This window comes from Dasypus novemcinctus, chromosome 2, assembly GCF_030445035.2.
Source record: "Dasypus novemcinctus isolate mDasNov1 chromosome 2, mDasNov1.1.hap2, whole genome shotgun sequence".
NCBI lineage: Eukaryota > Metazoa > Chordata > Mammalia > Cingulata > Dasypodidae > Dasypus > Dasypus novemcinctus.
Window position 1 is genome coordinate 36791321 of NC_080674.1, and position 27222 is coordinate 36818542.

At 38.4% G+C, this 27222-nt stretch overlaps 1 protein-coding gene across 1 annotated transcript in view; it reads right to left on the reverse strand.

Annotated features, from left to right (window-relative positions):
* The window catches only part of ADAMTS12 (ADAM metallopeptidase with thrombospondin type 1 motif 12), a 392811-nt gene that overhangs the window by 94672 nt on the left and 270917 nt on the right, over nucleotides 1-27222 (reverse strand). Inside the window, exons 12-15 of the mRNA XM_058307631.2 lie at nucleotides 21037-21206; nucleotides 14457-14590; nucleotides 6530-6650; nucleotides 18-262 (exon numbers count right to left, since the gene is read on the reverse strand). Coding sequence (XP_058163614.1) covers nucleotides 18-262; nucleotides 6530-6650; nucleotides 14457-14590; nucleotides 21037-21206 — 670 coding nt within the window. The remainder of the gene's footprint in view (nucleotides 1-17; nucleotides 263-6529; nucleotides 6651-14456; nucleotides 14591-21036; nucleotides 21207-27222) is intronic.

A 27222-nucleotide genomic window follows, 5' to 3' on the forward strand; every position in this document is an offset into this window, starting at 1 on the left:
TTTCCCTTCTAAATTACCTGGATCCACACAGATTCATTGGTGGGACCTTTGGCCATCAGTCTTTCCAGGTCTCCTTTCCTGTCATACTGAAAGATGGTCCCTGCCAGTTTGTAGTTCCCATTCCACTGGATAATAAATCCTCCATTGAGGTAGTATTTTTCTGGGTCTTTACTCCTGATGGCCAAGAAGTTTCCAGCTTCCTCAACCTCCATTATGCGTATGTCCCTTGCTCCTTTTGGAATGAGCCCAATGTCAATATAACCTGAGGAGAGAAGACATCAATGAAAGAGGTATATTAACTGTTCAGCTGAAAAAACTTACTTTTGACCCATCATTCATCTTCTTCCCAGCATCCCCATTATTTGATGCCCTTGTGCTGTTTGGCCCCTGGGATTGGCAGAAACACTAATTATGGGGAATTTTAAAAAGCTTGGCCAAGAGCACATTCTCATGAGCTATGTGGTTCCAAATTCAGCTTTGTGATGAGAGGTGAAATAAATGCAGATTGCACTCTGATGCTTTTGTGCTTCATCCAGTACTTATTTTTATTTGGTTATATGTTGATAGTTCAAAATTTTACATCTCTTAGCTTCCTTCTAGGATTTCTGCTTCCCCATTTGTAGCTGCTATTAGATTAGCCTTTCTAAATATGGCATTGGACAGATTGTTTTCCTCATCCCCATTTCCTGCAGGTGAAAACAGACTCTTAGAAGTAGCCTAGTCCTAGTTCCATTCATTAAGAAATCCTGGAAAGAATCTTTGATTGTCACCTCCCTCTTTTGAATATATAACCAGTGATGAGAAACTCAGTTCTGAACACAAACTCTTCTATTGCTGGACAACTCTATTAATTAGAAAGTTTTCTTCCCTTATGATTTCCCCACTTGTGTTTTATTGAAATATGAATTTATAATTTAATATCATGTGTTCTAATGTGGCCTTTTGAGAAGCTTTTGTGGATATCCATTTAAAGACAATGATCCATTCTAGCCACATTTTATCCTTGCTAACTGGTTGATTATGTTGGAAAGCATACTGGGGAAATTAACATTGACTGGTTGCCATCTCTTTGTTAGGCCCTATGCTAAGTATTTCATGTATTCATTTTATTTATGCTTCTTGACAACCAGCACCTTGTAAACACAAAAGAAGGAAAGAACGTGGACTTAACAGATGGTATTATAAAAGAAGTATTGGGACATGGGAGTCAGAAGACTTGAGCTCTAGTTCCTGCTTTGCCACCAATGAACTCTGTGCTTTCATTAATTCATTTAACATTGAATCTCATCTGCACAATGATGGTGCTCGAATGAGGTGATGTCTGAGGTCCCTTCCAGCTGTGACATTCAAGGATTTTGTTAATTTCTAAGCTAAACATTCTTTGTCCATTTAAACAAACAGAACATGATTTTAAGGACCCAGTCATCTAGGACATCTTCCACAAGTCAGGTTTTTTGGCCTGAGAAGTAGGGACCTCATTCAGTCACCTGTAAGTTCCCTGACTGCTCCCTACTCCTCTGAAATTAAAGTAGCATGGGGCCCTGGGGGCTAACACCCAGGCCTTTCCAGCAAGGGTAAGATGTAAAGTGCTGATGATCTGCCCAGATGCTGCATGCCAGCAGCAATCTCAGACTCAGGTTTGAAACTGTCAACCCTTTCCAGAGGAACAAAAATGTGAGTCTTGTAGTACGTGATTAATTTCCATTTGGACCTCACGTGGTCGCCTGAAACAAAAGGTTAAAAACAACTAACATATAAATGTGGGGCAGGGGGGATGGTTATCACATGCAATTGAGGCTAATGCAATTTTTTAAAATGCCTTTGGAGTGTTGCAGCCATTTTTCTGACTTAGGAAATTTCATGCATGACAGAACTCATGCAGGAAAATCAACAGGCATCAATTATTAATGATTATGACTTTACCCTTTGCTAGAAAAGCAAAGAAAAACTAGAGAGACAAGAGAGTTTGCTTTTTATTCTTTTGCTTAAGAGAGAAATCCAAAATTAGAAATATTTATCATGGCTACATACTGGCAAATTGAAAAGGCAGGCACATCAAATTTAAAATAATAGCCATCAGTGAGTATAAATGGTGCCTTATAACAGTTTGTAGATAGAGGCAAAATTAACATGAGCCAGATAAATAATATATATTTGTAAAAGAACACCCAGGATGAAGCCAAAGGGTAAATTATGGTGCTTTGCAGTGGGAGAGGGCCATGATAAAATATCTACCACTCTCTTTTGTACCTGACAAAAATGTTGACAATAGAGAGAGGCATAAAATGAAAAGGAAAGTTTCCTAATTCCCTCCACCTTCATTTCTATGTCCCAAAGATAATTACAGTTAAGAGTTTATTGGATTTTCTTTCACAATCTTCCTTTGCATATATAAATATTCATATCACCCACAATTTTTATATGAGCTGGATCATACATATTATATAGAGTATTTTAATTGTTTATAAATTTTAATACACCTTACATACCTCTCATATTTTTCAACCATTTCAACAGCTGTAAAAATGACACACACTCATTTAGTTAATCAATTCCAGGTTAATGGGAAACCAAAGCCCTTACAGAGGAACTAATTTATGCCATAAAACACAGCTAGCAAGAAAAAAGAGATGGGCCCATAATCTGGGTTTCCTAACCCCTAATCTAGTACTTTTAATGAGAAACATGGTTGGCAGAACAGAAATTAAAAGAAAAATTGAAAGAAAAAAAGGAATCCCTTCAAACTTCTTGTCCTCATGGTTCTTCTTTTAGAAATAAAAATCATATTAGGATGGGGGCAAATGATTGAGACATTTCTTCAAGGTTAGGAGAATGTTTTCAGAATTGGTAAGAATAGCTCCAAAGTTTTAAGAACGATGAGAATATTCACTCAGCAAAATCACTTTTCTTGCATTTTCCCCAGCCTTTCACCAGGATTACCACTAACCAGTATTGGGGTAAGAGGAAAACATTATCTTGACCTTCAAGAAGGAGTCTCTGGGACCATGGAGTCTGCCTGGGGAAGCCATCCCATTACAAAGTTTTGAGTACCTTGGGCTAAAAGAATACTGAGTGTCCTTAAGAATAGGGTAGAAGATTGGGCCTCACACTTCTGAAGACACCGACAGGAGAAAGGCAATGGATTGTTACTGCCAACACACATCTTTTCCAAATGCTCTTTGTAGTCTAGGAATAAAAAGGACTTTACCCAGTGGCATATTTGATTTCCAGTTGTTGTCAATCCTAATAAAACTTTGCTCATAAAGAGGTGGTATTAATGCCAGACCACTTAACTACAAATACCAGCTAGGCTTTTTTTTTTTTTAATTTAAAGATTTAAGCCATCAGTTTGTGGTAAGTAAGACAATCCTCACTGCAGGCCAAGATCTCATGATCTATGTGAGGAGGCTCCTGGAGGGGCTGATCCATCTCCTGGATCCCTGACTTGAGAGCGTGACATGTAGTGTCTGACCAGATAGAAACCATATTTGATAGGCCCACAAACCACAGAGTGAGGAAGAACCAGAAAAAAAAAAAAAAAAAGCATTGAGAAGTCAAATTGCTTTGTCCTAGATTTATTTCTAAGGAGGATTGTTGGGAGTACCAGAATCTCATAACATACTGTGAACAGCCATTATTAACCTTTTACCCTTGCTAGAGGCCAGTGGAAAGGAAACAGGCTGATGACGGCTTCCTGCCCTAAATGCTTCTGGGAGAAATGATTGTAGCCCTGAGCCCTGGAAATTTTTCAGCTCTCTTGATACAAAAACCCCAGAGTAGAATGTCCAGCCATTCTCCTCTTCCTCCCATCCCCACCCGCTGGAGATTTCTTAGAAAACATGCTATGGGGCAGTCTCCAAGTAGACTTTTTAAGCCATGTGCCCTCTTCTCATTATGCCCCACTCTCTATCTTGGATTCTTTCTCTAGAATGTTTTCTTATTTCCTCCTCTTCCTCTCTCCATGAACATCCTCAGTCCAGGTTCCTATCTCCTAAATCTGAGTGAATGTTGTGGCCCCTAGTACTGGGCTCTCACATTCCAGACAACTTCGTATGTTGCTAAGTCACTGAACTCATCATGCCATTTGTGGCAGTTTGCTATTGTTTATGAATTCCACAAATAGATATTGGATTGTGTTTGTAAACTCGTCTGTTCCTCTGGATGTATTAGATTGTATTAGATTCAGAAGTTTTACTTTTACTTTATTAAATCGAGATTAGGGCTTTTATTTGACCACGTCATTAGGACGACTTGGTTTGAGTCCCTGCCCCTCCCCTTTGTGGGCTCTCTAAAAGGATGCTCAATCAAGACAGGGAAGTAAACACACAGAAGCAGACATACAGGAAGAGAGTGCTCCACAGACACAGTCCTGGAAAGAGAGATGAGCCTGATAGCCTACAGCTGACCTTGTGGAGAGAGAGCAGCTGAGCCCGGAAAGAAATGAACCCCAGGGAGAGTGATGAGTGCCAGCCTACAGCTGAGATCAGAAGAAGATGGGATCACGGAGCCTTAAGAGGAAGAAGTCCCTTGCAGACACCGCCCACCATCTTGCATTAATATGTTGCAACAGACCTGGGGTGAGAAAGTACCCCTAAGGTACCTTGAGTTGGACTCTTCATGGCCTGGTAACTGTAAGTGTCTACCCCAAATAAATACCCTTTGTAAAAGCCAACAGAGTTCTGGTACTACATTAGTACCCCTTTGGCTGATAAATACTATTTATGCACCTAAACTCACAGAATTGTTCCTGTTCTCTCTTAAATCAATAGCAAACAAGTTGAACCATGTGGCACAGCCATTTCTTCCTGAAAGTATTTCTTCCACTGCCCAGTCTTGAATAGCCCCCACACCCACACAGCTAACCTCCCCTCTGCACTGGGAGATTAGCCTGGTGGGTTCCATGCATTCATGACCTTCTTCAGTTTGACACAGAGGCTAAGTGGGCCCCAAGAAAAAGCCCAGAGTAAGCATGATTATGAGATTAAGCACTCTGGCATTTTGGGATTTGTCAGTTCTTAACTTTATGTGAGTTTCTTCTTTGACCAAACAGGTCAGTGACAGAGAACAAACTATGGAGCTGAATTAAGTAAACACATTAGCACACACAAGATCCCAGAGCAGGGAAGCAGATGTGGTTCAACCGACAGAGCGTCTGCCTACCATACAGGAGGTCCAGGGTTCAAACCCAGGGCCTCCTGGCCCATGTGGTGAGATGGCCCACATGCAGTGCTGCAGCACGCAGGGAGTGCTGTGCCAAGCAGGGGTGTCCTCTGTGTAGGGGAGCCCCACACTCAAGGAACGTGCCCTGAAAGGAGAGCCACCCACCGAGAAAAGCGCAGCCCACCCAGGAGTGGCGCTGCACACATGGAGAGCTGACGCAGCAAGATGATGCAACAAAAAGAGACAAAGATTCCCGGTGCCGCTGAGAATGCAAGTGGACACAGAAGAACACACAGCGAATGGACACAAGAGACCAGACAACAGAGGGGGGAGGGGCGGTGGGGAGAGGAAGTAGAGAGAAATAAATAAAATAAATCTTAAAAAAAAAAAGATCCCAGAGCAGGTGATTATCCACGTGGTCAGGTACACATGTACTTTAGGCAGTTTCTCCTTTTATTCATTCCAAGAATCTTTTAAAGGTCTGGTTCCTGGCAGCAGGTTTTTATATAACAGGGACTTTTTTAAAAAAAGCTTACCTGAGGAAATTAAATTATATATCAGGTATATCTATATCAGGCAGAAAAAACTGAGCTAATTTAAATACTGTGCCAAAAGAGTTAAAATAATAATTATGACATAATATGACATTTATACATATATAAAATCATTAAAGATTAATTTTATATGGTAACTGTTCTCATTCCATATAGAGGTTATGATTAAAAGAGGCAGAAATCAAGGCTGGCAGGAGGGGCACTTAGTTAGAGACCCAATTAGCCAAAGGTGAGTCCCAGGATATTCAGTGAATGTGGTCTCTTATTCCCTTTACAGCAAAGACTACATTCCAGGAAGCAGCCATAGCTCAATTGATAGAACATCCACCTACCATATAGGAGGTCCAGGGTTTGGTACCCAGGGCCTCCTAGCCCATGTGGTGAGCTGGCCCATGCGCAGTGCTGCCACACACAAGGAGTGCTGTGCTACACAGAGGTGCCCCCTGCATAGGTGCGCCCCACGCACGAGGAGTGCACCACACAAGGAGAGCTGCCCCATGCGAAAAATGCAGCCCACCCAGGATTGGCACTGCACACATGGAAAGCTGATGCAGCAAGATGATGTAACAAAAAAAGACACAGATTCCTGGTGCCACCTGACAAGAATGCAAGTGGACACAGAAGAACACACAGCAAATGGACACGGGGCAGGGTGAGGGAAGGGAAGAGAAATAAAATAAATCTTAAAAAAAAAAAGACTACATTCCATTTTGAATTCTCTGCAAGTCACAGTCTGCTTTAAAAAACTAGCAATCAATCATTCGTGCTTCTTGCCCTCTATTCTCAGTTCCCTGTTAATTTAGATTGTTTATTACCAGATCCTTCTTTTTGCTTAAACATCTTCCTCACGGTCTGGCAGGCAGAGCCATCTCCAAGGCACACACCGCAGCGATCCTCTGTGGCATTGGAATCGATCTCGTAGTCACAGCCGACCTTCTGTGGGCAAGAGAAGTTGAAGGTGAAGGACACAGGCAGGAGACGCCCACTTGCCTTGAACCTTTGCCTTCTCTTTTCCCCTTTGCTCTTTGCTCTTTCCCCTTTTGATGGTAGGAGGAGGTGGGGATCAGCTACAAAGACAAATGCTTCCTTTTCCTTGTGGTAGCCAGAAGAATAACCCAGGCATCCACCATCCACTGATGCAAAATGGGACAGAGGTACACACTGAGTAGGGTTCTAAATTTCTTCCCAGTCAGAAGCGGGCTCTAAACACAGTTCCAAAAATTTAACTATTAAAGTGCCTTGGAATTGGAGTTGGTGGAGCAGCAACTCCTTCAAATGTGAAAACCTTATGCCCCCTTGACTCCCTTGAGATTTCCAGGCTTGATATTATTACTCGCCCTATAATTTGGCTGTTTGATCCCTTTACATTCCTCACTCGGGCTATTCTTCCTGATTCTTGTCTTGGGAAAGCAGGTGAACCAGCAGCCATTGGAGATGAACCTGACTTAATGCTTAGAATGTTCCAGGCCCAAGACGAATGAAGTCTCTAACCTATGGAACTCAACTTCCACTCCCCTTCTCACTGAGCCATACCCCAGCCATCCTGACCCCCGTTCCTCCAGCTGCAGAGGAGGAACTGGTTGCTCCTCTTCTGGACCAAGACTAATTTTGCTCTTGTGCTCTGGACCTAATCCTTTCTCATGGATTTGTCCAGTAGTCTTCCTTTCCATTTCCACTGTTTCTTCCCCTCAGCTTGTTAACACTGATAAGTCTTTCCCATCCTAAAATTCCCAACCTGGAAACAGGGAGTGGGATGTTCAAACAATCATAACACTTAGGTTGAAAGTCACGAAACATGACTTAATTGCTTTTTGTGGTTGATATGTGAGTTTCAACTGAATTTCTCTGTTGCTTGCTTCGCTCTCTGGTCTACACTCATAATCATATTTCAGTGGTAAAGAAAAGGGGAAAACTATACTATATTCCATTAGTCATAAATTTTCTTTCCTGTTTCGGAAAAAATAATCTCACTCAGGTAGTTTTCTTTTTTCAAAGATCATTTTCTTTCTTATTTTGAAGCTACCTCAAATCTACTGAAAGGAAGAACATTTGAATCTTTGAATATTCATAGCTGCATTCCTCAGGTTAACCATCTCTAATTTCCTTTAGGTCCTAAGAAGGTGCTGCTTGACCTAGTTGGGGAAAAAATAAAGTTGCTAAGAGTAAAAAAAAGAAAAGAAAATACAGTCATCCTAGTCACAACAGAGGGAAAAGGGAATGTCTGGATGTGTGTGTTCAGTGGTTATGAGTAAAATGCTTAATCTTCATAAGTGATATGTTTATGTCAAGCTCGAGCATCCTCTAATAAGCTGACCTTCACAAATGAAATTTCAAGTACTCTTCATTCCTTCACTGATTTGGAGTAAGTCAGGGAAACTTGCTCTCAGAAGGTTTCATATTAGTTTTAAAGTGTTTTATTTAATCTCTATCAATAGAAGACATATAAAAAATGTAAAGAAGAAAAGAAAGAAATACCTTGAGCCAAAGTCTTTTCTTCTGTGTGTGTGTGTCAGGGGGAGGGGACTAGTTTCTCTAGCAATAGTTCTATAACTGGGGGCCAGGGCTGGCAGTGAGAAGACACACACATGTCCCCAAGTCAGCATATGAAATGGGTTCTTGAGACTTCATTCAATTTGCTTTTCTTTTCAGCTGTACCCAGTACAATAAGTACTGACTAACATGTACAACACGAAGTCTATGAGAGACAACAGCTCTCCTTGTTGAACATAAGACAGAACAGGTTCTCAGGAAAATAAACAGACTTTACTTGCCTCTTTCATGCCATGTGTTCTAGCAACAGGAGCCACAATAATGTTGTTTATCTGTCTTCAGCAGAATCAGAGGTAGCTCTGAGGCTGTTACCAATGTGGACAATGATTCCAGCATGTCACTATTCTGATGTGACTGCTACACTGCCAGACAGGCACCCCAGGGGGAAGAAATTTTGAAAAATAGAAATCACGTTTCTTTTCCATGGATCATTTCATGACTGGTCACTCTGACTGAAGGGCATACTTTTATGAGTACTCCTTAGAGAAATCAGGGCCCAGCCTTCACCAAGCATTTAGCCTTCCATGAATGAATAAGAAATAACTATTCTTATTAATTCTCATGTTCTGTTTATGAGAGCATTTTTAAAATTTGGAAATCCTCAAGTGATTGAGAATTGGAATGCCAAATGGTGCCATGATCTAATCCACCTGGAATGCTTTATTTCTTTCATTTGTCGCTTGGCAAAGGTAGAAACTGGGAGGATGCCTTGTTCTAGGATGAGATGCATTCCTAGCCATGGAGCTTTAAGTCTGAAGATAGTTCGGGCAGACCTATGCTTAGCCAAAAAGAAAAGAAATAGGATTTTGCCATTTAACAAAAGGGACATCACTGTAAGGTTTTCCTTATCATCATTTTTCAAGGTAGGTATTGCTTTGCCCATTTAAGAAGGGGGACTAGTTCAAAGCGGCTAGGTGGCTTTCTCAAGGTATACCCCAAAATCTGATGTTACCTCCTTCTGAACTCTTCAATGGCTCTCCATTACTCTTAAGGTAGAACCCAACTCCCTTAGTATGGAATCCATGTCCCCTACCTCATCTCTCTATAATAAACAAATGGGTGTGATACACAGGGCTAAACTCACCTCGTGCTACTTAATAAAAGTCCTACTCAAGTCCAGGAGGGGCATTAATATTTTCCCATGGCTGGCCCGTCAGTAATCGTTCTGTCTTTTCTATAGAGTAGTTGGTACACAGAGAAGAACAAAAGTCTAGGGCTTTGTTTTGGACTACTCTCAATTCACCGAAATTTCAATTTCCAACCTCAATTAAAGTGCATTCTGAGAGATCAAGTCACCGATTTTTAAAGAGGTGCTTTAAGGAACACTTAATTTGGTGACAGTTTTAGTGCCAGTGTCACACTAAAGTCCTTAAAAAACGGCTTGAGCCTTTAGAGTAATTTCTTTAACAGTTTTATAAAAAGCTGAAGTTGAAAGAGTCACTAAGCCAGACCTATCCATCTTCAAATATCCAAAGAATAGGATTCTGAGTCTGGGCTAGCATGATTGTGAAATACTGAACCAGGATCTAAGTACTCCATCTATTCTGTCTCAAAAACATTACATTAAACAATCTTTATTTTTTGGTAGCAGTGCTCAACCAAAGATGGATGGGGAAATGGTTGGGATATCTCTGAAAGTACTCTACAGCATTTCCTGGAGTTTCCCACAGGGAGGAACCTCCAGTTGCCCACAGAGGTAAATGGTTCAGTAATGCATTTTAACAGTTTCCCTCTTTTTCCTGTCTCATTTTCCCAATGTATACCAGTTTCTCCTTCCCTAAAAACTTACTTTCACTTGAATCATTTTCCCAAGGTTTACACACATCAAGGCAGTTAGGAAAGGCTTCTCAGTGGAGATGACCCTCCAGCTGAGTCTTTGAGAATGCATTAGCAAATGAGGAAAAGGCACTTTACACTGTGAAGTCAGCATGAGTCATGAGAGTATGCATTACCTTAGCAAGTTTGGAGGCTAGGACTCTGGAACACGCGGATGGGGTCCAGTGAAAAATGAGACTTAATGATATGAAAAGAGTAGATAATAGTAAGCCATGAAAGTGCTCATTGTTAGGAACTCAGACTTAATATAGAATGCCACAGAAAATTACTTGGCATTACTTTGGAAGTGGAAGATGGTTTCAAATATATTTAGGCCAAATTGTGGAAAATACCCTGGAAGTGTAGCCAGCCAGAAGTCAAGGATGTTATGAGACTCTAAGATTCTTGAAGGCAGGGACCAGGTTTTGTGCACTGTTATATCCCCAGTAGCAGAGCAGTGTATGGCATCTAGGCATGTGGTATATATTTGTTGCACTGAAGATCACTTGGTAAATGATTGCAGTAGTCTAGGCAAAAAATGATCAGGTTTAACCTTAGCCACTAGTGTTGGGAATAAAGACAAGTGAGTGGATTTAGGAGAGATTTAGGAAGAAAACTCAATAGCACATTGTAAACTCTGTGTATACTAGATGAGAATTTAGGCTCTGATCAACAAGTTTGATTAAAAAGATAAATTATGTGTATATATATAATATATATTTTATATATCATAATGCCTAACACAAAATCACAAACTACTCACTTTATACAAGTTAGCAGCTGCTACTATTAAATAGTCATCACAATAATTATTAGTATTATTTTTGGTGGTGGTAGTAGTGGTGATGGTGGTAACGGTGGTGGTGATGGTGTTGGGTGATGGTGGTGTACAATGGCGGTGATGGTGGTGATGGTGGGGTATACTGATCAGTCAAACGCGGGAGAGGTAAGAAGGAGCCGAGAATGACTTCCTGGTTTTAGTCTGGATATCTAAATAGATATTTGTTATGGATTGAATTATGTCCCCCATGAAGACAAATTCAAGTCCTAATCCTGGTCCTGTGAATGTGAATTCATTTGTAAATACAACATTTGAAGATCCTATTAAGATGAGGTCAAACTGAATCAGGGTGGGCCTTAATCCAATATGATTGAATTTTTATAAGTAGAGGGATTTGGACACAATCAGGAGGAGGAGACAGAAGAAAACAGATGGCCATAAGATCTGAGAAGAGTTTGAGTTACAGATTGCTGGCAAGCCACCAGGAGAATGCTACTGACTTCAGAGAAAGCATGATCCTGACAACACTTAATTTTGGACTTCTAGCCTTTGAAAATTACTGCTGTTAAAGTCAACCCATCTGTGGTATTCGTTATAGCAGCCGTGGCAAACCAAGACATCGTTTTCAGTATTTACTCTAAGAAGATGTATGATAGAAGAAGCAGGCTTGGTGTGGGAATGGGAGATTTTCTTTGAGAGGGGAGATTCAAGTGATGGGAATTGACATGCTAGAGACTGTTCTGGCCCAGGACAATTGATTTGGAAACTGGATGGTCTTGAGACAGAAGGAGAGAGAGAGAGAGACATGTTTTTTTTTAAAAAACAGTTTATAAGAGCAATGAGAGAGAGAGCTAACTTGGGACAGGTAGGAAAATTGCCAAATAAGATGAAGACATAGCTGGGGTTAAAGACACTGACTGTGTAATGGCACATATTCACAAAGTCGAATTTTTATTTTAAGAAGTACACAGCAGTCTGATCATAAAATTTAAAGAAAGGGCAGGGGTGGGTGGTTGAGTTGATCCTGAATGAGGGGTTTGGTGTGGGGGATCAGTGGAAGGTAAGAAGGCAAGTTCATGGAGCAGCTGATGTGACAGACCTTGGCATCTAGGCTCTTTGGGGAGGAAGTTAAGCCAGAGATTTGCTAACTGAGGGAATAAGGATGAGTCAAGGAACTGACATTCACAGAAATGGTTACTAGGAGAAAAAGGTAAGAGAGGTGGATGTTAGCCAGTTGTACCAGACAATAGTTACAAGAGTAACATTTCAGAGTTGAAAGAGTTCCTGCTGGGGCAGGGTGTCTCAGGCTGCTCATGTATTTAAAAAGTTATTTCATGTCATACTTGTGATTAAAAATGACAGATAACCTGAAAAGTCAAAGATAAATCTATATCTCTGATAAACAAGCTGACAATTTAGACTTAGGAGTTCAGCTCAAGTTAGAAAAAAGTTAGACAAAACTACCTGTGAAATTTGGGGAAGTTTAGGTCCTTTTAAGAAAAAAGTATTAATAATCATTGATTATATTTATGACAAAAGTGCTTATTTTAATTTACTTAGATAATGCTGCAGGTGGAGTTGGTGGAAATAACAAACATTTAAAGTGTTAACACTGTGAATTCATTGGATTTAATAGAATAAACATTTTACAAAAAAAAAAAATGGAGGAAGGACAGCTAGCTAAGTCCTAGAACAAACTGAGTTCTGATTTCTGATCAGGGTTCTGAAAGTAGAATCTGAAAATCTAACATGCCAAAATGTTGGCAAATATCATAATTTCAAAATAGTTAAAGACATGAATACATACAAATATATTTTCATATATACAAAAAAGATGGATTAGACAAACACTGTATATACTATTTTTCTGATGGAGTTTTAAAAAATTTCATCACATATTTATTGCCCTTTGAAAAAATTGGAATAAATGGAAAAAATGGGCAATTATCGCTTCTAAAAGGCCTTACTTGGTTTCCAGAAAGAAGAACGCAAGCTGAGAATCTGGCTTATTCTATTAGGATAATTTAATTGGTATGAGAGGCACCCAAGATCCCTTATAATTTGTTCAAAGCACCTGTGTTTTCCACGGCATAGCTAAGATGTCATCTTTACCCTTGCAAAGTCACTTAGGTCTAAAAGTAAATTTAATATCACATTTATTTCTCAGTGAGTATAGTACTCAACTCTACCTGCATCTGATAATTACCTAGAGAGTTTTTAAAATATCAGTGCCCAGGCCTCAAATCCCAAAGATCAGTATTTTTTACAAGTTCTCCCAGTGTCTAATATGCAAATTACAGCTTTATAAAGTGGTGAATTATCTATATAAACGTGTTCCCACTCTGAGCAACAGACTTAACTAAAAATATTAATTATTTTTTGTTCTTTACAGTTACAATAATAATTACTTGGACTAATAGAGAATTTCACCTGAGCTTCTTCAAATTAAGACTCTGTGATTTGTTGTTAGCTCACCATTCCCTGGCAATCATCTTGCTTTCTAGTCTGTGGTCACTGCTCAAATAAAACAATAGGCAACTTTAAGGAGATAAATGCCCCTTCCCAGGGTGCTGACCATGTACAAACAGTGGTTTTTTACTATGGCATTTGGGTTCAGTGGGAAAAATTCTGATAAATATTTGTAAAAATAAAATTTATTAAGAGTTTATTGTATGCCAGGGTCATGTATGACCTCATTTCATCTTTTTTGACAACTCTAGCAAGTTTGATGTCTGAACAATCACATATCATGATAAGAAAACCGAGTCTTAGAAAGATGTACAGGATCATACAGCTAGTAAATAATGGTGTTGAATTTATATTCTAGGGCTTGAGTGCTAAACTAGTATGCTTCATAACAGTTAATTAGGTATTTCCTAATTTTCTTTTAATTGGCTCAAAACACCTCCTCACTGAACTCAGATACATGCTGGGTGTTCGATCACAAGCCTTCTCATCAGTTCCTTGCAAAATATACTGCAATCAATGGAAAGAAGTTCTTCAATAGTTGCATATATAAACATTAATAAATCAGGTCTAAATAATTTATATAAAGGTGGAATTGATTAATGGAAAAATTAAATAGAAATCATGAGCTCTGGGTTCTAACTACTTGTCATGCCATCTCTTTTCCTCACAAATCTTATTGAAAATAGAGAATTGAATTTTAAAATACTTTGTAAAAAGCATGATACAACATATTAATTTCAGATTTTCCTCAAATTTAAGTACTCTGTTGGCAAGTAGCCAATGAATAATTTAATGTCACTGAAATAATTTGGGTTTCCTTTTCCTAATAACCCCCCATTTTTTTTGGTTCTTTAATTTGACCCCGCTCCATGCCTAAAATAATATCGTAGAGCACATTAACAAATAAAAAGAGAGAAGATGACAGCAGGAAGAACAAAGTGTTCAACTGATAACTGTGACTTTGCTGAACACTGAGCAGCAGTGTCTCCTTAATCTAGTATGCTGAATATAAAAACTAGCCTAAGCTATTTAAATGATATGAAAGCAAAAGTTTAGAATATCTGACTTCCTGAATTAGTAAAATCATGATTTTATAAAGTTGTAGGTCAAGGAAACATACCCAATACCTTACATAAGCCATTAATACAGACATTTCTGCTGTTGCCACCTTCAAAGCAAGGGGTACCATCAATGACAGCATCCAGCATTTTCTCAGAAAACTGGCCATCTATGGGTCGGCAGTAGAGTTCACAAGGATGTGCTAAAGTGAAAAAAAAAAGACAATTCCTTGCAAGTTAGCCTTTTAGATCGGCTTCCTTTCCCCAGGATACCTTTATATTTGTGACCCCCAAGTGTTGCTTAATCTAGTGATTCCCATCTTTTACCTTTCCAAGATGGATAGCTGAAACGCGGGGTTTTCTCTTTTTTTGTCAGTTAAAGCGTTTTGCAATGAATTAAACTTGGAATATCGTTACACGCTTTGGTATAAATGATGAGACTTCTCAACCCAACTTCAAACTATGCTTATAAAAATAAGACACTGAGCATTTAAAAAAGCAATAGCAACCAGTGATGCAGGATTCCAGGCTAGAATGACACCTGACCAGTGTTTACAGCAAAGTAAGGAGACCTCCAGGCGAGAGGAGTTGCCTTCTCCTGGGGCTAGCTCACCACTAACACCATCACTGCTATCACTACCATCATAACCCTGCTCCCCCCAAAATCTTCCCCTTTATTCTCTTCAAGTCCAAGAAGTCCTTGGTCACCATGGTTTACAACCACCATAGAAATAAAAGGCCTGCTGCTTTTGCAGAAGCTGAGGCCAATTTCCTTCTCATGGCAGTTCATCCGATCATCCTGGACCCTGCATTGAATTCGTTGTAAGGCTGAATTTCTGACCACTTGTAAATGAAAGGCAGGGTGTTTGCTAGCACAAGAACTGTTCTGAAGATTTACATAATAAAATATTAAAATACATACTCCTACATATGTACACCCAATGACTATAAAGATAATTAAAAACATAAATTGCAATTTAATTTTAATAGGTACTGCAAGTATATGATAGTTTCTTTTGAATGTTATTTGTAGCTTTTTCTCTCAGTAAAAAAACTGAAGAATGTTTTCTTCAGAAAGAAATTTTGGTGTCTCTTCTGGATCTGTTGCATGTGGGCAGGCTGTCAGTTCCTTGGTGGGTAGCCAGCTGAGGACCAAAAAGTGTTTTCCCAAAGACCCCCTCAGTGTGGACTGGCACCAAATGCAAAACCAAACTGTATAGGGAAACTTGGTTAGTCCTGGGCATAGCCCACAACTCTAGGTATGCCAGCCTGCTGGAGGATGCAATGATCTATGTAGTGGGGAAATAAGTGGAGAGCACACAAATATAATTAAGAGCCATAGCTTCAAACACTGAAATCTGGACAAACCTGAGAACAGGGGTTAAAACCATTTATTTTAAGCTTAAAGAAGAAAGGTAAAGGCAAATAAAGACTACAAACTGATTTTTTAATAAGGTGCAATAGCTAAATTTTCTGAAAAGATGAACAGAGTCAAAACAAATTGAAGAGATCATTGGGCAATGTGCCAAAAGAAAAGGACCGGAAGAGGCTGAGGCAAATTGTGACTTGCGATTACGGTTAATCTCCATTCCTGCCAGCATGATGAGCTCTTTAGTTCTGACAACAGCTGAACTGGAATAGAAGTATTTAGAGTGAGCCACCTGGGAACAATTATGCTCCCCCAGGGATGCGAGCACCCACCCAGGTGTGCTGAGTCCAGGGGAATGATTTCACGAAACAGCGGGCTATGTTAAATAAGAAGGAAGAGAGAGGTAGGGGAAACATTTTTAAATGATTTTGATTTTGGTTTTAGAATTTGGAATTTGAGATTTTATATTTGGATCATAAAGCAAAATAGGAAAGCAGCTCTGAATAATTCTGGAGCTTTTCTAAGAGAATTATCTCTTTTGAGGCTACTGGGCAGGGCCACGACTAGAGGGGCCGAGGGTACAAAATTCAAGGTGCTCTTTATTCTCAGGGTCCTGGAAATGGGTCCTCCTTGCAAGTAAATGCCCATCCAGGGGCAGGTGTAGCATTGAATTCCATAAAGGTGAAGTTCCAATGTTTGCCTTAGTTTTGTTTATAATATTTGTGCTGTTTGGCCTAGTACCTAAAGGATAGAACTATCCAGAGACTTTTGCAAATCTTGTTTATACAGTGAGCTAAAAGTATCTGTTAAAATAACAGATAATATCTTTTGAATATTAACAATTTCTCAGATCTTGTGCTTTACAGTGATTGTCTTATTTTAATAATCACAAGGCAAGTAAAGAATACAAACTGATTCTTTTGGACAAAAGTTGTTCTTTTTTATCCCCATTTTATAGAAGAGATTATTTAGGCACAGAGACATTAAATCTCTCATGATCTCACAGGTGAGTGGCAGGGCTGGGACCCAAACCTGGTGGTTTAGTGTAAGAGACCACACTATTAACTCCTAATCTACAGGTTCAGAATTTTCTTCAACAACAACCATGTGTTTTTAATGGTTATCTTTAAAGTAATCACTCTTTGTGTTGTTAGGCAATGCACTCATTCATGGATCACATCTGAGAGGCCAATTTGGTAGAATACCAACTGGACTCCATTTTAACTCAAAGTCCATCCTCTCATGGGGCTTAAATACAGCAAGAATCCCTACTTTGAAACTGTGTACTTCTACAGAGAGAAGATTAAAAAGTTTTAACTCATGAAAGTCTAATATTATCTTGAAAAATTACTCAGCCTTTCTTTGCCTCAACTTCTTCATCTGAAAAATGAGGATAATAATACTTACCTTACAGGGTAATTGTGAATATTAAAACAGATCGTATGTTCAACACTAAGCATGTTGCCTAGTATAGAGTAAGTGCTCAACAAATGACAGTTACTTTCACTTCCTCATCATGAAACATGAATTTTGAAGGTCTTTGCCATTGTGCTAACATTTATTATCATTCCAAACTTCCCTTATTGGTGTCAAGAGACTTGTTTTGGATAAACCTCATTCAAATTCATTCCCACATACACAAAACAAAATAAATCGTTCTGAAATACTCTCTTCCTCATAAGATTATTTCTTTTCGCCATTTCTACTCAATTCTGCACTCAATTCCTACTTTAAGTAGGAGTTCTATGTCTCTCTCAGCCAGTAGGTATTTTTCTGACTAAAGCTTTTCTAAAGGAATTACTACAACTGTGGACCTGGTAAAAACGTGTTCCTCTTACACAACTATGGCTGAGGTCCTTTCAGCTCTGCAGTTCTCAGATTATGGATTTATAGACGCCTCAACTGGACTGGAATGTCCTCAAGGACACTCAGGGCATCTGAAGGAGGAGTCATTACACAAGTTGGTGAGGACTCAAAAGCCCAGGAGAGGCAGAAATAAACACAGCCTCAAGGATTCCCTCTCATACAAGCTTTGGAGGTAGAGCCATAGGGATTCAAATCCCAGCCTTGACTCTTAAATCTTATCCAAGAGACCCCCTTGGCCTCCAGTCTGCACAAAGGAGATTGTCTGGAAGATAACATTAAAACATCTATTACAGTATTGGGCATGAGGCAGCTGTTTAAATGTGGTGCCTCTTACTATTAACCTCTCCAATGACTACTAGTAGACCATTACATCTACATGTTTCCTAATTAACTAGCATGACCATGATCAGCAATGTTAGGGAGAAATTTTTGGATCAACTAACAAAGAGATCATCTGGATCTTGAGAGATTAGCAACTCAGTCATAAAAATGCAAACTGGCCTTAGTGATAGAAGCCAAGGACGTTCATTGCAGCAATTAAAATTTATCCAGAAGGAAACAGATAAATAAAGTTTACACAATGGAATGCTAGGCAGTCATTGAAAGGAATGAGGCAAACCGTGACGCCATGATCTAATGTTCAGTGAATCAAGAAAGTTGCAGAATCAACCAAGTATTTCTCCATTTGCAAAGAAAAACCTGTTGTTAACAATGACTTTCTCTGAGGAATAAGTTAAGGATGAACAAGTTAGGGATGTTAGTTTTATTAATGGTTAAAGCATCATACTGATGAAGGCTAACATTTATCACTCCAGATAACCATTTTTCACCTTGTACTTCCCAAAACCCTTAGCTTGCACTTATAATCAATGGACGTGGTACTTTTATTTTTTTACTTTGTGTCCCTAGAACATAAGCTCTAGGTCACAGAGACTTTGTCAGTTTTGTTCACTCCATAGCCTAACCTCTTAAAACTGAAACACATAGTAGGCATACAATAGCAAACTAATGAGTGAAAGAATAGGCTCCATATTTCCCCTGCCCTATGAGATGGTATGTTCAAGGAGCCCTGGTACCTTCTGTGGAGAATAGTATAAAGGACCAGAATATGGGAGTTGAAGGTACACGTGAAAATTGGTGGTGGGCATTATTATCTTGCTGTACCTTAGTTTTGTAAGTGGGTCAAAAATTTAGATTTTCTCATGGGATTTTCCTGTGGAGATAAAAATTAGGAAAATGCATATAAAGTGCTGAGTGAAGTATCTGGCACAGAGCAAGTACTGATAAAAGATTAATATACTCTGTTATCATTAGGAAAGAGTTTGGCTGCAAGTAGCCGAAAACTTTGCTGTTCCTTGCCTTAAATGGACAGGAGTTTATTTTTCTCACATAGCAAATAATCAAGAGGTAAGAGTTTAAAGTTAGCCTTCTGCTACCGTTAGCCGTCTTAGCCTGGGGCTTCCAACTTCGTGGTAGTACTCTGGCTGCTGCATTAGTAGGCAGTGAGAGGGGAAGGGCAAATGACAGACAGGCAAGCATCCTAGAACCAGCTAAATCTGTCCCAATTAAAAACCTTCCCAGAAGTCTTATCCAGTGAGGCTTCCATCTTTATGTCTGTGGTCAGAATTGGCTAAAATAAGTGCCAACAGGATGGGTTAGGGAGTCTTTTATGGATTAGTGAGTCTTCCTTCTTCTATGGTAGGAGAGAGCAAGGAGGAAGCAGGTGGTGAATGGCTTTGGGTGATCTGCAAATATCTTCTTTATTCCTGCATTATAATTCCATCCTTTCCCACCTTGACACCAGAGTCCTAATCTATAAAATAAGAGGCTTGGCTAGAAGATTCCCCCAGGTTGTTTCCCACAAAACTTATGTTATTTTCTTTAAAGCCTGATTCTATTTAAATCTCAAGCATTATTATGATGAGTGTACCACCTTTATTTCAAAAGGACTCAACTTCATCATTGCCCTAACAGCCCAAATATGTAATTCTAACTCTTTGGCCATTAGCTATTATTCTTCTTATGCCCTGCCACACAGGAACTTCAGAACTTAAAAATCACAAAAATTTGATTAGCATATATTAATCATTTACTCCCTTGCTATAAATCCCTTTTTCTCAGAAACATCTTCTGTTGCAAGTCCCATTAAAATAATAACAGGGAAGCGGATGTGGCTCAAGTGATAGGGCCTCCACCTACCAGAAGAGAGGACCCAGGTTCGATCCTTGTGGCCTCCTGGTGAAAAAGAAGAAGAGAAAGCATGCCTACATGGTGAGCCAGTGCCCATGTGGTGAGCTGAGTGCCCGCATCGTGAGCCAGTGCCTGCGCAGAGAGTCATGCAGCAAGATGATGATGCAACAAAAGAGAGATGAAAAGGAGAGTCAAGGTGAAGCACAGCAGAGACCAGGAACTGTGGTGGTAAAATTGATAGGGAACCTCTTTCCACACCAGAGGTATCCAGGATCAAATCCCGGTGAATCCTAGAGGAGAAAGATGAGAAGAGAAGACAAAAAAAGAGAAATAGATACAGAAGATCATATAGCAAATGGACATAGATAGCAAAAACAGCAGGGTGGAGTAGGGGAAAAAGAAAAAAATAATAACCATTTGTACAGATAAGATGTTTTTTGATGTTATTCTGTAGCTACTAGTCATTAATTCTTCATTTTCAGAACAGAAGGTGACCCTTGTCCTGACTCAGAAGAAACATTCCCAAGGCTGTTGTTGCATTGTCCTACTCAGTTATATATCAGTCTCCTGACATGCATCTTATTATTGGTTTAGTTTACTTCTTACCCTTCTTAAACTGTCTTGCACACATGAAATGTTGATTTCTGTCCCAGAGCTGGCTTTTGTTCATTTCTGATGAAGGCATTCCCACCATCTTGCCTTTCCTCCCACTTGGAGTGACCACACCATTTGGAGTGACCCATTTCCTCCTGCCCACAGAATGACTACCCATGCTTAAGTTTTAGCCATTGCTCCTTGACGCCTTCTTTGAAATTACTCCAAACCCATGATAACCTTCTTTTTTGAATTTCTGAAGAAATCATAATCAGTTCCACATAACCCAACAATAGTCTTTTATTAGCAGTTAGTTACTGAATTCCTCCATGCTCAGTTTTTCCCTCAGAGGCACTTCAGTTGTTTTGAAACCCATCACCATGTTTGATATTTCTCTTTTATCCCCCAGAGAGCCCAGCAGAGAGGTGGACATATTCAGTCTTCAACATTTATTCATCAGCTTCCCAGATGAATGTTTCAATCTTCTAAAATATGAAACTCTTGAAGATCAGGCCCTGATGGTATAATTCTTTGGTGGTTGTTTTTGTTGAATGTTGTAGGGCATCACAGACACCCTGACATATAAATACATGCTTTCTGAATCTGAGATATACAACTACAGCTCCTTACCTGGATTAAAAACTGGAAACCAGTGGTAGAATTCATTCTTGTAGGGAACAGTGTCAAACTCACTGCACTGCATCTGCCGAAATGTTGGTACATCTCGGGTACAAGGATGGATGTTGCACAAGCGATAACGTTTTCTTTCTCCCGTACAGTACTTCCCTCCAAACTTTGGTCTATCAATGAAACAGACAAGCTGTTCTTTAACTTCCTTTAAGGCCAGCATTTTCCTTTAAAAATCCCCTGCTATCTTTCCATGCTCATTCCTTACCAAACTATGTTTCTCTCTGCCTTCAAAATTCATCTCTTAAATAAATCCTTCCAATTTCACACATTTTCTGTTCCACTAACATTTCAGTCCTAAGTATAAAGTTGCCTATTTTGAAATTGTATTTCTTTTCCACCTAGATATGCCCCTGGCATTTCAAACTCAAAATATATGCTAAAAAGGGATGCATATTATTGGATACTTTGTATACATCTAACATCAACTCCTTCCATGTTTCCTATTTGCAAATTAAAAGTGGTAAAATTTCAGAATTGTCTGTCTTTTCCCTTCCTTGACTGGAACATCCATCAGTTGCTTGGTCTAATTGGTTCTGTCATGATATTTGTTGCTTCTTCTCCATTCCCACAACTACCAAACTAATCCAACATTTATCTCTGGTCCTTTCACCTCTCTGCCCATTTTTCCCTCACTCAACATATTATATACAATATTACCTGATAAATGTTTAAAATTACCTTATTTTATTTTCCTGTTTAACAACATGCCTTGACACTCAAAAGCCACAGGATCAAGCCCAACCTCTTGTGTTAAGCATTCAAAGCCTGCATAATCCTGCCTTAACTCACTTTAGCACTTTTATTTCTACTCCCCTTCATTTGCACACTGCTCCACTGGTACAAGCTGGATTGGTTATTATTTCTTCTCCATACTTCTGGATAGATTTCTCCTCTTGTATCCATATTTTACCCATTTGTTAAGGGCCAAATAAATGCTACCTCCATCATGAAGCCTTTTTGAATTCCTGCTAGAAATAGCTTTTTTTCTCCTAAATAGTATCTATTCTTTGCACCTCCTGAATGTATCACCTTCAAAGATATTTCCTTGATGACATAACAGAAACTATGTCCTCTCTGGTACCTAGGTAGTACTTTCAGTATAGCAGGCTCTTAATAAACGTTCAATGAATGAATATATTAATCTTATTTTAGATTAATAATTTTCATCCTTCTATTTCCCTTATAATACACTTCAAGGTAATAATATTCCCAACAGGATTAACATCTTGCTCTGGCTGTGATTCTCAAAAGGGGAGAAGGGAGGACATCAGATTTGCTCACAGAGGAGGACATGCGTGTCCTCTGAGAAGGCTGACAGGTGCTCCACCTTGCTGCATCTGAAATCATGGATTGTGCTTACTACTATTGCACTGTAGCATAATGGATAAAATGCCTGGAGTTTGAATCCTGCTTTACTTTTTATTAGTTAGATTATCCTGAACAAGTGGCTTAATTTCTCTGTCTCCATTTATTTTTCCACTTGTAAAAAGAGCATAATAATTTTTACCTCACAAATTGTTGTGAGGATTGAATGAGTCAATGCTTATAAAGATTTAGTAGAGTAGCTAAAGGGTAAGGGCTCAAAAAATGATAGCATCTTTTGGTTATGGTAAATAATAATTAACTAATATTTATATACTGCCATGTGATCAGCACCATAATAAGGGAGGAGAGAGAACAAAGATCAATGCATGCCCTGGGCCTCCTGGAAGCTTACAATCTTGTTGAGGAAAAAGAAATAAAGTATGTAAGGAAATTAAGATAAGAATTATGTGTCTGACTATTAGTACAATAAGTTTGGAGAAGAGGGAGAGCAGTGAAAGGAAGGCTGCTTGGAAAGGTTTCATGGAAGGGGTAGTCCTGGAGAATGGTTTGAAAGAATGGAGGGCAAGTGGCTTCTCAGTGCAAAGACTGAGGCATGATGTGGCAGGACAGAATCAGGACCCCATGAAGTTGTCCCCACCCTAATCCTCAGAAACTGTGAATATGTCAACTTACATGGTAAAAGGGACTTTGAAGATGTGATTAAGTTAAGGACTTTGAGATGGGGGATTACCATGAATAATTTAATCACAAAGACCCTTATATGGGGAAGAGGGAGGCAAGAGAATCAGGGTCAGAGAGGGAGATATGAGAATAGAAGCAGACGCTGGAGTAATATGAAGATGGAGCCATAAGACAAGGAATGTAGGAAGCCTCTAGAAAGGATAAGACAAGAGAATGCATTTTCCTCTAAGCCTCCAAAAAGAAAGCAACCCTGTTGATTTTAGCCAAGTGAAATTGATTTCAGACTTCTGACATCCAGGACTCTAAGATAATGAATTTGTGTTATCTTAATCCTCTAAGTTTGCGGTGATTCGTTATAGCAGTAAAAGAAAACGAATATACATGCTAAGTGATTAGTGTTGATGGAGCCATATTCTAGAGATACAGAAAAATAGAACATCTTCCCAAAGTGCCCAGCTCGCAGTGACAGAGTCATGATTTGAGCCATCTGCCTTAATCCATAGCCTTAGCCTTTATCTACTGTATTTCACTGTCTGACAGGCAGTTCTGAGACTGAGACCTCACACGCTGACAGCCTTGGCTAGTTATGGTTGCTGCTGCAGTTCTTGTGAGGCTTTGCTGTACTTTGCTCTCCATGAGACTTTCTACACCCCATCCCCACCTTTCTTAATGTGACTTGAGTAAGCTTCTGTTCCTTCAGTTCACATGACAGTAACTTCATTAGTTCACTCCTTGCAGGAGGTATAGGCTGGTTTTCTATTCATGATGATGGAGTGATTATTTTCTGAGTCAGCTTCTCTGGTGACTAATGGCTATGTTTGGAATGCATCTTCAATTAATTTCTATCCAACGAATATCACTGAGAGTCTATTTTGAGCCAAAGCCCACTCAGTTCTCATGAGAGAGAGGACCATCATCAAGGATACATTGTCAAGGCCAACTGGTTCATATAGGACCTGAATCTGTAACCTTATCTAGCCTAGCACTGTTCTCAACCACTGTAAGCAAACCAGTCACTGAGATGAGACATGTCCACTTACCTGGGAGACTCTATGACAAACTGTAGTCCCTAACATGGAGCTAGGACCATGTTTCCCCTGAAGCCAAGTTAGTGAGTCATTCATCAGTTCCTCAACCAGGATGTCCCTTCCCTGATAACCACCCGTCACTGACCGTCCCAGTTTTGACAGTATGACCCAGAACAAATCATGTGTACTCCTTGATCTCCAAAATGGAAATTGTAATTCTGATCAAATTGAAGCAAACTGTATAATAATGACTTTCTTTAAAAATAAAGTACTCTTCAGGTAAATCCTGAATTTCTGAAGTCACAGAAACAAAAACAACTTTTATCATGGGTAAAATTTTTTTAAATTTCTGCAAAAATTCTTCAAATACAAACATTTATATGTAGTAAATGATAATGAAAACATCTTAATAGCTACTATAAAAACTCATTTATTGACAATTACTGTGTACTAGATATTGTGTTAACCTCTTTATAGATAGAAAGTTATTAACTCTCAGAAGAGTGTATTATATTTATAGTATACATATAATGTGTGTATCTACACACATGCACATAATTACAGTTCTATATAGATATACATATAATAATATATATTAATAAAAAAGGAGAAATTAAATTTATTGCCTGATTTTTTTTTCCATATGACTCTTACTCTTCAAATCATACTAATGTAAATCTAGATAAAAGAATTTTAATACATTTTCTATTGCAGGAGACATCACATTTAAAATTTACACCTGGGAAAAAGTACACCAAAGAACAATGAAATTAAGAGAAAAATATATATTTAGAAAATAAGGGAGCTAAATTTAATTCATACATAATACTTTCCTACAAATTTTAAAAAAGAAAACAATCAAGAATTTTCATAAAAAACATCAAAAGCAACTTGTAAAATAACCTCCATGGGATGTTTAACAGGCTACAATGGACTCTTCAGGTTTACAAAATCCTTATATTAAACACTGAAAATAATAACCCTCAAAATGTGCCTAGCTCACGTGTATGCTACTGAAGTTCAGTTGGTATCAAATCAGATGTGATTGTTATGGATTTAGGATATTAAATTTAAGCCCCAAGGTAACCATGAGGAAAATATTTGAAAAACATATAGCAATAAAAGCAAAGTGGTGCACTCCAAAAACAAACCCACAAAAAATAAACAAAAACCAAAAGTAAACATGAAAGTAGTCATTAATGGAAAAATTGAGGGAAAAAAGGTATAAGCCTTACGAAGACCACATAGCAAAATGGCAGAAATCTTGTATTACAAGTCCTTACTTTAAATGTAAATAGACTAAACTCTCCAATCAAAAGCAGAGACTGGCAGAATGGATAAAATATATGACCCAATTATATGCTGCTTATAAGTCTCATATTAAATTCAAAGACAAGTGGGTCGAAAGTGAAAGGACAGAAAAAAATAAACCATGCAAATAATAACCTAAAGATAACTGGGGTGCTATACTAATATCATATAGATATAAATATATAAAACAAAACACTCTTAAGATACCAATGGATTAAAGAAGAAATTCCAAGGGAAATTAGGAAACATCTTGAGGTGAATAAAGATGAAAAGCCAACATACCAAAACACAAGGGCTGCAGCAAAGGCAATCCTATGAAGGAAATTTATAGCTCTAAATGCTTGTATTAAAAAATGAAGAAAGATCTCAAATCAGAGATCTAACCTCATAACTGGACTATCTAGAAAAAGAACAGCAAACTAAGTTCAAAGTAATCAGAAGGAAGGAAATAACAAAGATTAGAGTAGAAATAAATGAAAAAGAGAATACAAAAATAATAGAATCAACAAAACCAAAAGTTGGTTCTTTGAAAAGGACAATAAAATCAACAAATCTCTAGCTATACTGACACAGAAAAAGAAAGATAGAGGAGGCATGTAGCTAAAATCAGAAATGAAAAGGGGGTATTACTACTGATCTCACAAAAATAAAATGGATTATAAGAGTATATTGTCAATAACTATATACCAACAAATTAGATAAGCAAGATGAAATGGACAAATTCATAGAGACACATGAACTACTTACCCTGAAATAGGAAATCTCAATAGACCAAAAATCAAGTAAAGAAATTAAATCAGGCATCAAAAACCTACCAACAAAGAAATGACTGGGACCAGATGGCTTCCCTGGTGAATTTTATCGAACAGTGCAAGTTGAATTAACACCAATTCTGCTTAATTTTTTCCACAAAATCGAAGAGGAGGGAACACTTCCTATTTCATTCTGTGAGGCCAACATCATCCTCATACCCAAATCAGATAAAGATAACACAGGAAAAGAAAATTATAGACCAATATCCATTTTGAATATGGATGCAATATTCCTCAACAAAATGCTAAGAACCTGGTTCCAACAGTACATTAAAAGATTTGTAATCAATTGGGATTTATCCCAGATATGTAAGGGTGGGTCAATATAAAAAAATTCAATTAATGTAATAAAGTACATTAATAGAATAAAGGGGAAAAAAACCCCATGATCATCTCAATAGATGCAGAAATAACATTTGACAAATCCAGCTCCCCTTTTAGAAAGAAAACAACACTTAGAAAAATGAGGAATAGAAGGAAACTTCTTCAACATGAAAAAGAGTAACCATGAAAACCCACCACAAACAAAATACTGAATAGTGAAGAACTGAAAAATTTCCCTCTAAGATCAGGAATAAGATAAGGAAGTCCATTGCTATTCAATATTGTACTGGAAGTTCTAGCCAGAGCAATTAGGCAAGAAAAAGACATCCAAATTGGAAAGGAAGAAGTAAAACTTTCCTATTTGCAGATGACATGATCCTATACATAGAAGCTACCCCAAATCCAAAATTAAGCTACTAGAACTAATAAACAAATTAAGCAAATTGGCTGGGTACAGTATCAGCATATAAAAATCAGTAGTCTTTTTATACACTAGCAATGAGCAATTTGAAGAGGAAATCAAGAAAAATATTCCATTTACAAGAGCAACTAAAAGAATCAAATATCTAGGAATGAATTTAACCCAGGATATAAAGGACTTTTATGTGGAAAGCTACAAAACATTGGTAAACTAAATCAAAGAG